Source organism: Ochlerotatus camptorhynchus, unplaced genomic scaffold (genome assembly GCF_037179485.1).
Source record: "Ochlerotatus camptorhynchus isolate MF236.1 unplaced genomic scaffold, CSIRO-AGI_Acam_v1.1 ptg000054l, whole genome shotgun sequence".
Taxonomy (NCBI): domain Eukaryota; kingdom Metazoa; phylum Arthropoda; class Insecta; order Diptera; family Culicidae; genus Ochlerotatus; species Ochlerotatus camptorhynchus.
The window spans coordinates 143,997-157,749 of record NW_027040544.1 but is presented as its reverse complement, the minus strand read 5'-3'; the positions used below and the strand labels follow the sequence as shown (position 1 = coordinate 157,749).

Below are 13,753 nucleotides of genomic sequence, written 5' to 3'. Positions count from 1 at the left end.
GTTCTCAGGAGATTGTTAAAGCAATGTGGTCGTCAGTGAAGGTTTTATAATTTGGTTATATCAACTGCTATAAAACTTAAATAAAACAAAAATTGTTGCTTGGGATATCATGTAATATAGGCTGTCTTGCAATGAGCACTCATACATCTAGTTTTCACTGGAAATCCTATGTATGAGTGCTCATTGCAAGACAGCCTATATTACATGATATAAGCCATAGTCTGTACGGGATATAATAGTGTATAGAATCACAGTAGGCACTGGTTATCAGGAAAAGTTCATTTGTTTACATCATGGCTTCACGGGAGCAAGCACGTCGCGATTCGATGCTGCACGCTCGAAACGGAAATCCCGGTCTATCCGCTCCTGGCAGTTATGGATCAAATTCCTGGGCAGGAATTTGTATACCTTGGTTGACCGGAAGAGTGCCCCGGAAGAATGTAAAATCAAAAAGAAGTCGAAATTCCCCAAAAAGTTCCTTGTCTGGCAAACAATCTTCAGTTGTGGGCTGAATAGCAAAACTTTCGTTACTTCTGGGACCATGAACCAGCCAATTTACCAGTGCATACGGAAGAGACTACTGCTTTTTCTGGAACAGCATGAGGTCTAGATTGCCTATTCTGGCCGGACTTGGCAAGCTGCCACTACTCAAATTCCACCAAACAGTGGTACAGCGAAAATGGCCTCACAGTGGTTCCCAAGGAGATTAATCCGGCCATTTGAGGAATACTGAAATATTTCAAGCAGAAATAGAATTTGGCAGCCAAACAACTGGGAAGAGTGCTCGTACATAAGATGATGGACCGTGTACGAAGAAAAGTCCGATCAATGGCCTATGGTAAGAAGGAAGACTGGAACAATTGTCTTACAATAAGAATAATACCTACTAATGTATAGCTGTTACATTGAACTATTTATGAAAAATAAAATGCATTTTTAAACCCCCACCATGAACGAACACAATCCATCTCGTAATTCCAAGTCAACAATGCGGTCGTAGGACCCCTAATATCCTTTTTTTGTGTTTGATGTACTAGATAATTTGAAGATAGTAGTCCCTACTCTGAAAAGTCACAACATTATGCACTCCTCTTATATATATTTTTTTCTTTGTCTATTTCTTCATTTTTCCCGCAGCTCGGTTTATGCTGACTCTGGATTCAGTAGTGACTTTGCAATGGAGGACGATGAATGCTACTAAAAGGAAAGAAAGAAAAAAAAAACAGTAACGCAACAGCAACTCTTTCCAGCAGCTTTGGTAGGGTTCTGGCGGATTTATTTATATTTTCAACTATTTACGCAATTTGTTTATTAGATCACTTTTTTTTTATTAAGGGGCAGGATATTTTTTGTGTTACTATTTAGGGGCTTTCCGTTACATGTAGAAATTTGACATACAATTTTTATTTCACGACTTTTTTTGCTACATCATGTCACATCAGGAAAGGTTTGTTTTTCTTCTAGGATCGTTCGTTTAGTAAGTGACCCGATTATTATCTTCAGTGTTAGAAACATTAAATTGCATCAACAAACCTTGAAATACTTGAAAAATTGTGAAGCTAAACAGTAATAATCAACTTAACTAACAAGTTTGTCCCCTTTACTACAGAATACATAGTACTAAGACCAAATGAAATGAAATATGTTATTGATAAAAAAAATAGCTTGAAAAAAAGCGAAAATACATTTTGAACAATTTTTTGTAACACACCACACAGCACAGCACCGTTACGTGAAGGCAGGTGAGAGCTGCGAAGTGAGAATTGACGTAACCGTGAGTGCGCGATGCCGGCAATGTGTAGCCAACTGGAACAGCAAACAAAGGGTTTTCTAGATATTTAAGGGCATACCTATGATGCGAGCATACACTCAACGGACTCTCTGGTAGAAACGCTCGCACGCAATATCCGTACGATGATGGTATGAAAAACTATGACTGTTAAAACTACCCAGGCCAGAGATACATACATACATACATACACGACTATTACTAAATAGACAAACGACGTTTGCTAGACTGCAGTGGAGCGAAATTTAGATGCTTTTCAGGAACTTAGCATAAAACAGAACAAATATAAAACATGAAAAATGAAACACAAAAAAAATCATACTAGACGTAAGCGTGAAAGATATTCGATATGATGCACCTGAAAGATTGCTAAATTCCGTCCCAGCCTGCAGTCGCCAGTTGGTGAGATTGCCCCTGTTTTTGGTGGCTAACGAGTTGCTTTTCTTGTGCTAAACGGATTCGGACGGTTGGAGAAGGAGACAGTTAAATTTGAGACAAATTAATCTGCGGTAAAAAATATAGCAAATTCAAACAAAAAAAAAACATACACAGAAAAGCTTCACCCTAGGAGGATGAAAGGTCACCGAAGACCGAATCGCTCCTAGCGTGGATATTCGTTGGTCACCATCAACAGTATTCTAGTACACTCAGTAGGATAGGGCGGTAAGATCTTTGTCGTCCGTCACCGAACCGCGGTGGCAGAGCCGCATGTGAGAACTATTTTATTGACTGTACTCTGTGATATTAGTTTGTAAGGAAAACCAGTAAAAGAGGAAACAATTCTATATTAGCCTGGTAAATGTACTTTTAAGAAGTTTTTGCGCTTTAACTGAATGTGAATTTTCTCTATTTTTTTTTATTTCCCCAAGCAATTTTTTTAATAAACCTTACCTTAGTGAACTAATATTGGTCCTCCGACGGTGGTGAACCAGAACTAGCTAGAGTGTTTCATTACTCCGAGAAAGGGGGAAGTGAGGACATCACTCATTTTAACGTCATCATCATCAATTGCTGAAGTACAAATTACATGTTGTGATAAGTAGCTTTAGAAATTATTTGTCAAGGGTGTCCTCGGGTTCGGTTTGATAGCCTCCATCTGCTGTCCGTATCATGCGGATGTCTGAACGATCATCTTTGTTTTGCATATTCATTGTTTTTTTAAGTATCTGACGACTAGAGATTTTATTCAGGAATAAGGTTTGTATCACAGAAAACTGTCATACACGGAATACATCGTAGATTTTATTTTACCAAAATGATTTCTACGCAGTTAGGTTCTGGTTCTCGTCAAATGAGGGCTTAGAGAAGAAAAAAACAAAAAAAAGTATCCTGATGAATGTGGAATACCTGTATAAAGAAAGAGAGAGAAGGATTAGTAATTTCCATTTAATTCCACTACCTTAATGTCTTATCCTTGACAGATACGCGTATTTCGTCAACAATGTGCAGACTTCTTCAGCGTCTTGTACTAATACTCGACTGGTAGAGGAATTAAATGGAAATTACTAATCCTTCTCTCTCTCTCTTTATATATCAAAAAGAAGTTATTTGTCGACGAAAGCAATTCTCGGCCAAATGCTCTAGTTCTCTTGGTTGAAAAATAGTCCCAAAAGGTACAGTGTACAGATTTACTGTGAAGCAGTCTCTATTCCCATGAGCTAGGAAAGCCACATATGAGATAATATCGTTTAGGCGTCATTAATATGATCGGCACAGATGGATTTGCACAACGGTTTCTGGTTCACACCTAGTAAAAAATGCTTTAATTTTTGCCCATTTTCAGTTACTTTTAAAAGTTAGAAAACCGCAAGTTTAAAATCTCGATACCAGCGGTATGAATCATTTTTGTCTTAGTCTAAGAATTTCAGTATAAAAATTCAACTGAAACCACACCATGAGAGCAACAGAGTGCACTAGCCTCATGCAAGCCAACACACAGCATAAAGCAACCCTCGCAAAAACTACCATACGATACCAATAGCAGCCCGAGACGTTCAAAGGCCTTCAGAGTTAAATTCAGCAACATACAGGCATGAGTCACATGCCGCTGTATTACCCCTAAACCAACCGGTCCACCACCAAAACCATCAGCGCTGTTGATACATGTCTGCACGCGAGTGTGGCACGTTTTTTCTACGACTGGAAGCAATGCCGACAACCTAGCAGCTAACAGAAAGTGCTTTATCGATACACAAAGCACCATCATGCGCCGGTCAACCACACCGGTTTACGATTTCACTTTTTTGCGTTATCATATAAACATCCAAGTAAGCTGAATTTGCTTTTCGAAACTCAACGCCTACTGTTTCTTATATCGCCCGGATTGCCAACTGTAGCAGTAAAATTAATATCGTACACCAATCCTAAACACAATATGATCTCATATTTCTATTGTAAACCTAAATAGGAACACGCGCACGATCCCATCGTGAGAGGCACACGTGATAATGGTTGTGTCTGCCGCAACGAACGGGAAAAAACAATAACCGTTCCATCGGTTGGTATAAATGACTCAAGTCATCATAAATACGTACCTGCACAATAATCTCGGGACGGGACGAGACGATAAGAAACAGCTTGTTTCCCTGCTGCTGCTGATAAGGACCGGTTATTTTTTAGCAAACAGGGCACCTGTGGGCGAATGTGCAACCTGAATCGTCTCGACTCTCGTTGCTGCATCGGTAGGAAATAGTCCACGGCATGAACTCATTTAAATGTATCTTCCCAGGTCCAAAAAGCTCCCATGCTGAAGTCTGATGTCATTCAAATTGCGACCATTGGCACTATTCAATTGAAAAGCGTTGTTTGCGTGTTGGCTACATTTTAAAGTTTTAAATTTTAGTGACTAACTTTTTTTGTTTGGTATTGCATAACATATATTTAAAAAGAAAACAACCAAGATCTATATTTTAGCGACGTAAAGAATAGTAACTTCAATGTGCACACACACACCCCCCGACCATCATTGCGGGAAGGGGGGTAAATTTTGATCATAGAAAAGTTATCGAAACAGTTATGTGTAGCATTAACAAAATGATGTTGAATGAAAAAAGCTAAATATAAACAGAAAACATTAGTGAACATACCTTGTTGTTTTAAATGATAAAGAAAATAATTCTCTTTGATTCGATTGCATCTTTTTACTGGAAAAATTACACATCATATTACTGAAAATTTAAAAGATAATAAAAAGTAAATAGGAAAAGCATATTCGCAGCTACGTTTAAATTTGATAATTATATCACATCCTTTCTGCGGCTTCTGGTTGATCTGTAGGTTTCTGCGCTATTTCGCCGAACGGAGTTCCTTTCCATAGTATGTCTGAAGAACAAGAAAGACAAAATGCAGCAACTAGCTATTTCCCTTAAATATGCACGATGACCAAGAATCGACAGCAACCGATAATGTGTCTAAAATCTCGAAAATTTCCCTAATCAAATGATTCAAGTGAGAATCTTAAAAATATGCTAAACTTCACTCATTCACGCATGTATCCTGTACACCGCTATATTTATAGTCTGGCGGATAGAATCTCGGGAACGAATTGAGCTATGAAATAGCGGAACCAATCGAGCAAAGCACGACCAACAACAGAAAAGAGCGCGAACAAAACTTCAGAAACCCTTTTCTCGTGATTCAAGGCTCGCCTACTCAAACTAACATCATCTTTGGGTCGGGGAACGTTTCCCTAACCCGATGATGCTGGTAATTTGCGTTCGATTGGCGAGCAAATCGAATAATCAACGTTTTGTTTATAAAATTTGATAGTACCTTTTCAATTGTTGGTATACAATATATTGAATTGATTGATAGATCGAAATTCTATCCACTATCTAGTGCTGCATAGGGCCAACGTGAAAGATGTCTATCCTGGGCTGCTACTCGCTTTAGCCTTGACCTAGACCCAGATCAGGTTCCTGTCGGCTTCCTTGTAAATGTAAGCTCTTCCCAAAACCAAATAAAGCACTAGGCATCGAATTTTAGGCTGCGCACTGCTAAGCGCTTAGAACTATCTTCAATTCCTTAACATTAGAGCACTCACGCATACCGGTGCCTGTCGCCGTTGCTTACTCCACGTTGACTCACTTGGGGATAGATTGCCTCGATGAAGTCGCATCATCACTGGAGGCCACTTAGCCTTGACATCTGCTCCACTTGCATGAGGGCGACCTGGGCGTGCCGAACCTTTATCCGTGATCGGCGGACCGCTCCAGCCAATGTGCTATGAGAAGCGGATCTCCTGTTCCTCCGTGTTCGACGAATCACTACTGCCGACGAGATGTGTGCAACTATTCCCTCGTCTGTGATCGGTGAACCAATGGCCGCTCCGGCACCGTATTCGTCTTGATTCTTTCAGTGACCAACGTACTCGATCCGTTCGACCAGCACCGTGGACGTCCAGGAGAACGGCAAAGCTACAGTGGAAGAAAAGAAGCCCTGCAACGCAGTGCGGTTAGCTTCATGCGTGTGGTTTCCTGCATGCATCATCACTTACTTCACGGTTTAGGCTTCTTTCCGGATGCTTTTGACCGGTTCCTTTTGGCCGATTAATCGTCTGTCGTACTTCCTCCAAACGCCGGATTTGCTGTCTGCTGCAAAGACACACGTTGTCACTCACACGTGAACAGAACCAACTTAACGGTGCCAATTACCTTGTGGCCAAGAGGTGGTCACTCTACACACTTATTTTGCGCCAACTTTTTTCTCAGTGTGCCTCAGTGTGCCTTAGCTCTGCCGGCAGTGCCTAGAAGTCATTGAATTGAATTTTGTTTGCTTGTGAATAATGCCTTGTTTGGCAACCCGGTATTTTAAAAGCGCTTGTTTTTGCTTTGTTTTTCGAAACCGAAAGATGACCCGGGAGTAGGAACAACATTTATCGCATTTGAAAAGGACTTATCCTCATTGATCGACTTTCTCTTTGGTTTACCACGGCTACATAAACGAATTTCTCGCTAATCTCGCAGCACAGTTCGACAGAAGATGATGTTAGCAACCCGGCCCAACCATATCATGTTCTCCATCATCAATCCAGTATATCCTATTACAGACGGTATCCAGTATATCCTTAGTAGACGCTCTACACACCATCTGCTGACCCAACACTCAGCTATGGTTGAGTTTGACAGCATTGAATCCGCCACCAGAGCCCGCGAAGATCAACCAACAATCAATACGAAACTAACGATTTTAAATTGGCTCACCACTTTAGTAGCCTATTGGTCCCAAGCAAACGATTAACGTACCCTATTCTAGTTGAAATTCTATTACTACACTATGTTTGTTTTGATTCGCTATGAAAGTTTGACAGATAACATCAGGGGTGTATGGATTCATGCAGAACATGCAGGGGTGAGTGAAATAGCTTGGGACTGCTTGGGACCGTTGTTCTGGTACTGAGTGAGCCAAAAATAATAATGATTTTCTTCGGGACCCAGTGGTCTTAGAGTTACCTCTATGGATCAACTATGCCAAGCCAGAAAAACTCAATGTTTACAGAAACGACACGGACTCCAGTTGGAACTACACATTGGAAGCAGCCATCTCCAAGGATGCCTGCAACGGACGAGCCCCGTTGCTACACGATGCTACCATAGAGGTAACTCTAAGACCACTGGGTCCCGAAGAAAATCATTATTATTTTTGGCTCACTCAGTACCAGAACAACGGTCCCAAGCAGTCCCAAGCTATTTCACTCACCCCTGCATGTTCTGCATGAATCCACACACCCCTGATGTTATCTGTCAAACTTTCATAGCGAATCAAAACAAACATAGTGTAGTAATAGAATTTCGACTAGAATAGGGTACGTTAATCGTTTGCTTGGGACCAATAGGCTACTAAAGTGGTGAGCCAATTTAAAATCGTTAGTTTCGTATTGATTGTTGATGCTACCATCTTCGGCAGAAGGCCCAACCCGTACAACGATCGTCAATCATTAGTCAATCATGGTCCTAAACCAGCCCTTCTGGGAGCCGGCGGAGGAAACGGAATTCGCACCGAATTTTTCACCGTCCGAGTTTCATCCGTGGGAAAACTGGAAACCAGCACTAGCCGGAACACACGTCGGACTGATGAAGGACGACCCGCTGACCCGAAAGACACCAGCCAACATCAGTCAGCCGACACAGCAACAGGGTGAAGTGATGATGGTCTACGGACAGCCATCACCGATAAGCTGTTCAATCTGTTCTGCCTGTACGGAAAATGTTGTCAGAAAAAGTTCCTGAAGACCAAAGAGGGTACTGCCATGGTCCAGATGGCAGACACCATCGCAGTCGGACGCAGCATACAGCACTTGAACAACAATCCAAACATTCAGAATTACTTGTCAGAGTCCATCAACCACACCCTGCCGGACAATTCGATCAGCTTCAAGGACTACAGCGCCTCCAAGAAAAAATGTTTCATTTTCCGAGCAAGACTCTCCACTTCTTCTATACCAGACCCGCTATGTCCGAGAATCTGCTGTTGACTGCATTCACCACCAAGGACTGCCACCCGTTGCAAGGACGAATGTCCCCGCTGAAATCTGAACGTTCCTACTTCGGATTGGTCGAGTTCCCGAGCGCAGCCCTGGCGGTGAACGCCATCATGAAGTGCAACCACAGCGCGATCGATCACAAAGGCACAAAATTCCCGTTCATTATGAAGCTCTGCTCGTCCAAGACGATGAACGGTGCGTGGAGCAACGAGAACATCGAAAACATGGGCATGGGCATGCCATCGGCAGCTGGCAACCCAATTCCGGCAGCGGCCGCGACCGCCTCCAACATGGCAGCAGCGTTCGGTTGTGGGACGCCCATTTCGATGATGAGCAGCTGTCTCAAACACGATGAACCAATGTAAGAAGGAATCCATGTCCTTAGAAGGAAAGCAACAGCAAAGACGAGATTTGGTGGAGATTCACGGTTGTGTTTTGAAAAAAATTGATTATAATGTGACAACATCAACATGCAGGCGCAGAAAATTGTAACCATGGGTGCCAAACAGTGCCAATGACTGTGCCCAGGTTTGCCTGAGCTTGTTTTGGCACACTGTGCGGAGTGACCAACCCCTTGCTTGTGGCCGAGTTTCTCTGTCGATTCGATACACCTATGTGCTTTGCCTCCTCGGGTCAATCTTCCGATCGTACTGGTGGGCGGATGTTGCCACGTGTCTGTTGAAGGTCATCGAATGGTCAACGGGCTTAGTGAGAGAGTGATTTATGGGTTAATTTACCTCTAGGTGGAGTTCAGTGGATCCGGCTGATCAACACTTGCTCTGGCGGTTGCTGTGGGCGTAACGTGCCGGCTGTGAAAACCGCAAAAGTTTCAGTATCAATAAACTGGATGCACGGCGATCGAATGCGAGGAAATTACGTGTTCCTGCTGGTTAGAAAAATTCTCTTCCTGCGTTGCCGTCAGCGATGGACGTGACGTATCCGATGGTGCTGTAGTTGGTCCTGCGTTTATCTGACAAGGACGATGGTTTCCCAAAATGCTTTGACTTGCACTCGCGCCGTTTACTTCACTGATCGGAGTGGTCTTTCAGCGGCGGGTGATCCGGCAATCTCGCTCCCAAATTCGCACACGTGCCTTCACTTTTTACGTGGATGGAGTGCCGGAGAATCACTGTGACGTTTCACTGCGACGAACAAAACCGAAATGATGTCTTACCCGTCAGTCTTCGCTATGTCAGTCTTCGCCAAGCGGAAATCGTTCGGAACTGTCAACAGGACGGCAGCAACAGGCAGCGAATCTCCCTTTCTTGCATTTTCTTGCAAATGTGTTACTGGCTGCGTTCTATTTGTTTATCTTGGCTACACGGTAACTGATAATTACTTATTATGTTGTTTGCTCATGCTACTTACTAACGTAACTGTAACATCCTTTATTTCCTTGTTCGGAGAGCCCCTGCCATGAATCCGTGGGTATGCCTCTGCTGCGATTTCCTGCCGGGTTCCAAGCCGTTTCCGTCCCTTCGTAGTGGGTGACCGACCCACCTCCACTTACATTCTCGAATTATTGTTGATATCAGTTTCAGATTACATCGACGATGGAGCTCAGCATTCGTGATCCAATTGTAAGGCCACCAGGTACGATTTATATACCGCATTCATCGGTTGATGAAGACCTGTCAAATAGAGGAATTCGTTGACCTGCTCCAGGACGATGCGGAGCGTGACAATATGGTCCACACAAGATCTTCCGGCACGGAATCCTGCCTGCTGCCGCCGGAGTGTCGCGTCGATCTTCTCCTGTATCCGATTTAGGATAACTATGCACAGAACTTTGAGAACAACACACAGTAACATGATACCTCGCCAATTGTCGCACACAGTCAGATCCCCCTTCTTAGGGACCTTCACTAAGAAGCCCTGCATCCAGTCGGCCGGAAAAGTCGCAGTGTCCCAGATAGTACAGAATAGTTGATGCAATATTTGGGCGGATTGCATTGGGTCAGCTTTGAGCATCTCTGCTGCTATGCGATGTTGAATTTCATACGGATAACTGCTTCAATCTCCTGCAGTGATGAGACCTCAGAGTTGATGTTGACGGCTCGAACTTTAAGAAGTTGTTCGGACTGCACAAACCAACGATTCAGCTGGTCAGTGGGGTCGGTAAGTAACTGGCCAGTGTCGTGAGATATCGTAGAGGAGGCGGATATCGCCACACAATTCGAAAAAGTAGTGTAATACCCCGTTCACATTACAGCCTATATCACGTAATATAGGCTGTCTTGCAATGAGCACTCATACATAGGATTTCCAGTGAAAACTAGATGTATGAGTGCTCATTGCAAGACAGCGTATATCACGTGATATACGCTGTAATATGAACGGGGTATAAATTTCTATTAAATATGATGCACAATGTTCCGGTCACAATAAGTTTACATTATAAATCATGTTAAGTTCTGATACATTTCATGAAATGTTGCAAATATTGTATACAAAAGCCCATTTTTTAAACAACATTGCTTACAACTTGCTCGTTTAATACCCCGTTCACATTACAGCCTATATCACGTAATATAGGCTGTCTTGCAATGAGCACTCATACAAAGGATTTCCAGTGAAAACTAGATGTATGAGTGCTCATTGCAAGACAGCGTACACAGCAAAAAAATAATTTTGATATCACGTCAAAGTGGATGCACTACAATCATGTCAAAAATATGGTGTAATATTACTTGCTAAAGAGGACAAAATTATCATTAATACAATGCATGACCTGACATTACGCTGCTTTTACTGCATTTGTTTATTTATGTGGTCATAAAAATTACATGAAATTTTCGACATGGTTGTAGTGCATCCACTTTGATGTGATATCAAAATTATTTTTTTGCTGTGTATATCACGTGATATACGCTATAATCTGAACGGGGTATAAGTGAAATAAAATATAATATTACGTGAATGAATGTTTAAATCACAATTATAATTCAGATTTTTTGTCTGTGCAGTTGTTGCGGCTTTCTCCCCTTCGTCAGCTAGGAAGTCAACCGACGATCGCTTGTCCTGTTTTCGCTAAGTGCGCTCAGATTGTTCTCGCTTGTCTTGAAAAAGGCATTCTTGATGGCTGTTCACTGTTCTTCTACGCTGCCACCTTCCGGAACATCTGCTGCACGGGTCTCAAGTTCTTCAACGAACGATCTTTTCGCATCTTGATCTTCTGGTCGGCGTGTTTTGAATCGCCGTCCGAACCTTTACTCCCTTCGCTGGATCCGTGGAATGCGTAGGCGGATCTCACCGATTAGAAGGTGATGGCCAGACGCGATGTGGGGGCTGTGTTTATTCCGGACGTCAAGAAGGATTCATCTCTATTGTCGACTGATGCAGATGTGGTCGATTTGATTTTCGGTATGTCCATCACGGGAAACCCACGTGACTTTGTGCACTGGTGGATGCTCCCGATCATCATTTCGTTATTGTCTCGAAATTCTGCGAACAGCTCACTGTTTTCACTCATTTCTCCGAAACCATGGTGTCCCATGACACGCTCATAGTCCGTGTTGTCGGGACCGATCTTCGCAAGTCACCAGTGTAGATCTTGATATCACCTTTTGGGACTTTATCCACGACGTCGCGTTTACAGTCGACTGTAAAAATCATGTAGCTCGGCAGCATCTCTTCTAATACAGGAACTCTAGTCTCCATCACTCTTTGAATTTTCAATGGAAAACAGTCTTTCAAACTTTGATGTTTTTTGGTTGTTTGTTTTGGATCCCATCGTCGTTATCTCTTTTAATCTGGTGCAAAATGAAAGGGATACGACAAGTACAAAAAGTGAGGTTAGGGAACCTTTGACTGATCAAAATTGGTAGTGTAGACATCATATCAAGAAGAATGACAACTGTTCCAGAATTCAAATTACTGATACATACACTAGCGCAGTGCTTGAGCAAAGGTCGAAGCAATGAATGAGTAAATAATTTCCTAACGTTCGGAACACTTACCTTAAACTTTTTACATAGCTTCTATTAGGAACGCGCATAATATTTTTCCAATAACAAAATTATTTATTTTTAGCTGAATATCACATGAAATAATTAATTCTAAACCACAGACAAACAGACATAACACTCGCATTTTGTTCATCGATTAAGCATTTAACGGTCAATTTAAAAGTATCGTAGTTGGTAGCACCGCCACCTGTGGCGCGCATAGTCATTTCCCTTGAGTTTGACGTTTTCACACTACCGCCATCTGTTCAGCGTACTACCCACCACAGTGTACTCAACAGATGGCGGTAATGTTTTAGCGACGATGTTTTACAGTGAGAAATATTCAATGTGTTATGTCTGTTTGTCTGTGTCTAAACCATGACCCACTTAATAATGGAACAAACTATTCTGCTTATTACAGCGATCCTAGTGGACGTTTTCGAAAGCTTTTGATTTCTATTTGTTGGCAATAACAATAATAGGATAATAGTGTATTTTTTCAATTCATAAAACGCTCTTGTTTTGGAGACAGTCACCATGCAAGAAAATCCATCGTGCAAGTGTAACTATTAAAATCGACGTATCTGATTTTGCAAACAATAACTTCAATCGACTATTTTGTGGCAACTCCTAGCTCACTCAAAGAAACTAACAACACCAGCTAGTAGGGGAAAGATTCCCCTACCTAATGATGGTGTTTTTTGCCAGGGTAAGTTAGCAGCTAAGACAAATCGTCAATTAAAGTGATTGTTTACAAAAGCAGATACATCGATTTGAATAGTTACACTTGCGTGGTCCGCGTCCAAGCTGGCTAAAGTGTTGAATTTTCCTAGAAACACTGTAAGGCGCGTGCTCAAAACGTACAGGGAAACCTTGACGACGAATCGGAAGCCTCAATGTAAACGCCGGAGTGGAACTGCCAACAGTCAGCTCCATGGAAAGGTCGTGAGGACCATCCGATCGCGATTTACGTAAAAAATATGATACCGCCCGTAGTACAGTGCAGCGAATTCGCTACCGCGAAGGCTTACAGACCTACCGCGCCAGTAGGCATCCAAATCGAACACTCAAGCAGAATACCGTAGCTAGAACCCGTGCTCGGAAGCTGTATGACAACCTGCTGATCAAGTCCAGTGGGTGCATGCTTATTGCTTATGGATGATGAAACCTAAGTAAAGACCAACTTCGGACAGCTTCCAGGATTAAAATTTTACAAGGGGAAGGCTCGAGGAGGTTTCCATGGCAGATTCAAATCTATTTTTGTGGATCAATTCGCACGTAAATGTATCATCTGGCAGTGAATTTGCAACTGCGGCCAGAAATCATGAACTCGGATGTTTACAAAACCGAATGTCTCCAGAAGCGAATTCTGCCCTTCATCCATTCACATTTTGGCCGGATCTTGCGAGTTGTCACTACTGCCAGGAAGAACAACAATGGAACAATGACAACGGAGTCCAGTTTGTTCCGGAAACCCTCAATCGATCAAATTGTCCCCAGTTCAGGCCATTGAAAACTACTAGGCAATTATGAAGA

At 42.4% G+C, this 13,753-nt stretch overlaps 1 protein-coding gene and 1 pseudogene across 1 annotated transcript in view; both read left to right on the top strand.

Moving 5' to 3' along the window:
- Maf1 (repressor of RNA polymerase III transcription Maf1) overlaps positions 1–5,007 on the top strand; it is a 28,595-nt gene extending 23,588 nt beyond the window's left edge. The window contains exon 3 of the mRNA XM_065239276.1: positions 1,138–5,007. Coding sequence (XP_065095348.1) covers positions 1,138–1,201 — 64 coding nt within the window. The 3' untranslated portion in view covers positions 1,202–5,007. The remainder of the gene's footprint in view (positions 1–1,137) is intronic.
- Positions 5,008–7,734: 2,727 nt separating this feature from the next.
- On the top strand, positions 7,735–8,635 carry LOC135717279 (heterogeneous nuclear ribonucleoprotein L-like; annotated as a pseudogene).
- Positions 8,636–13,753: the final 5,118 nt, after the last annotated feature.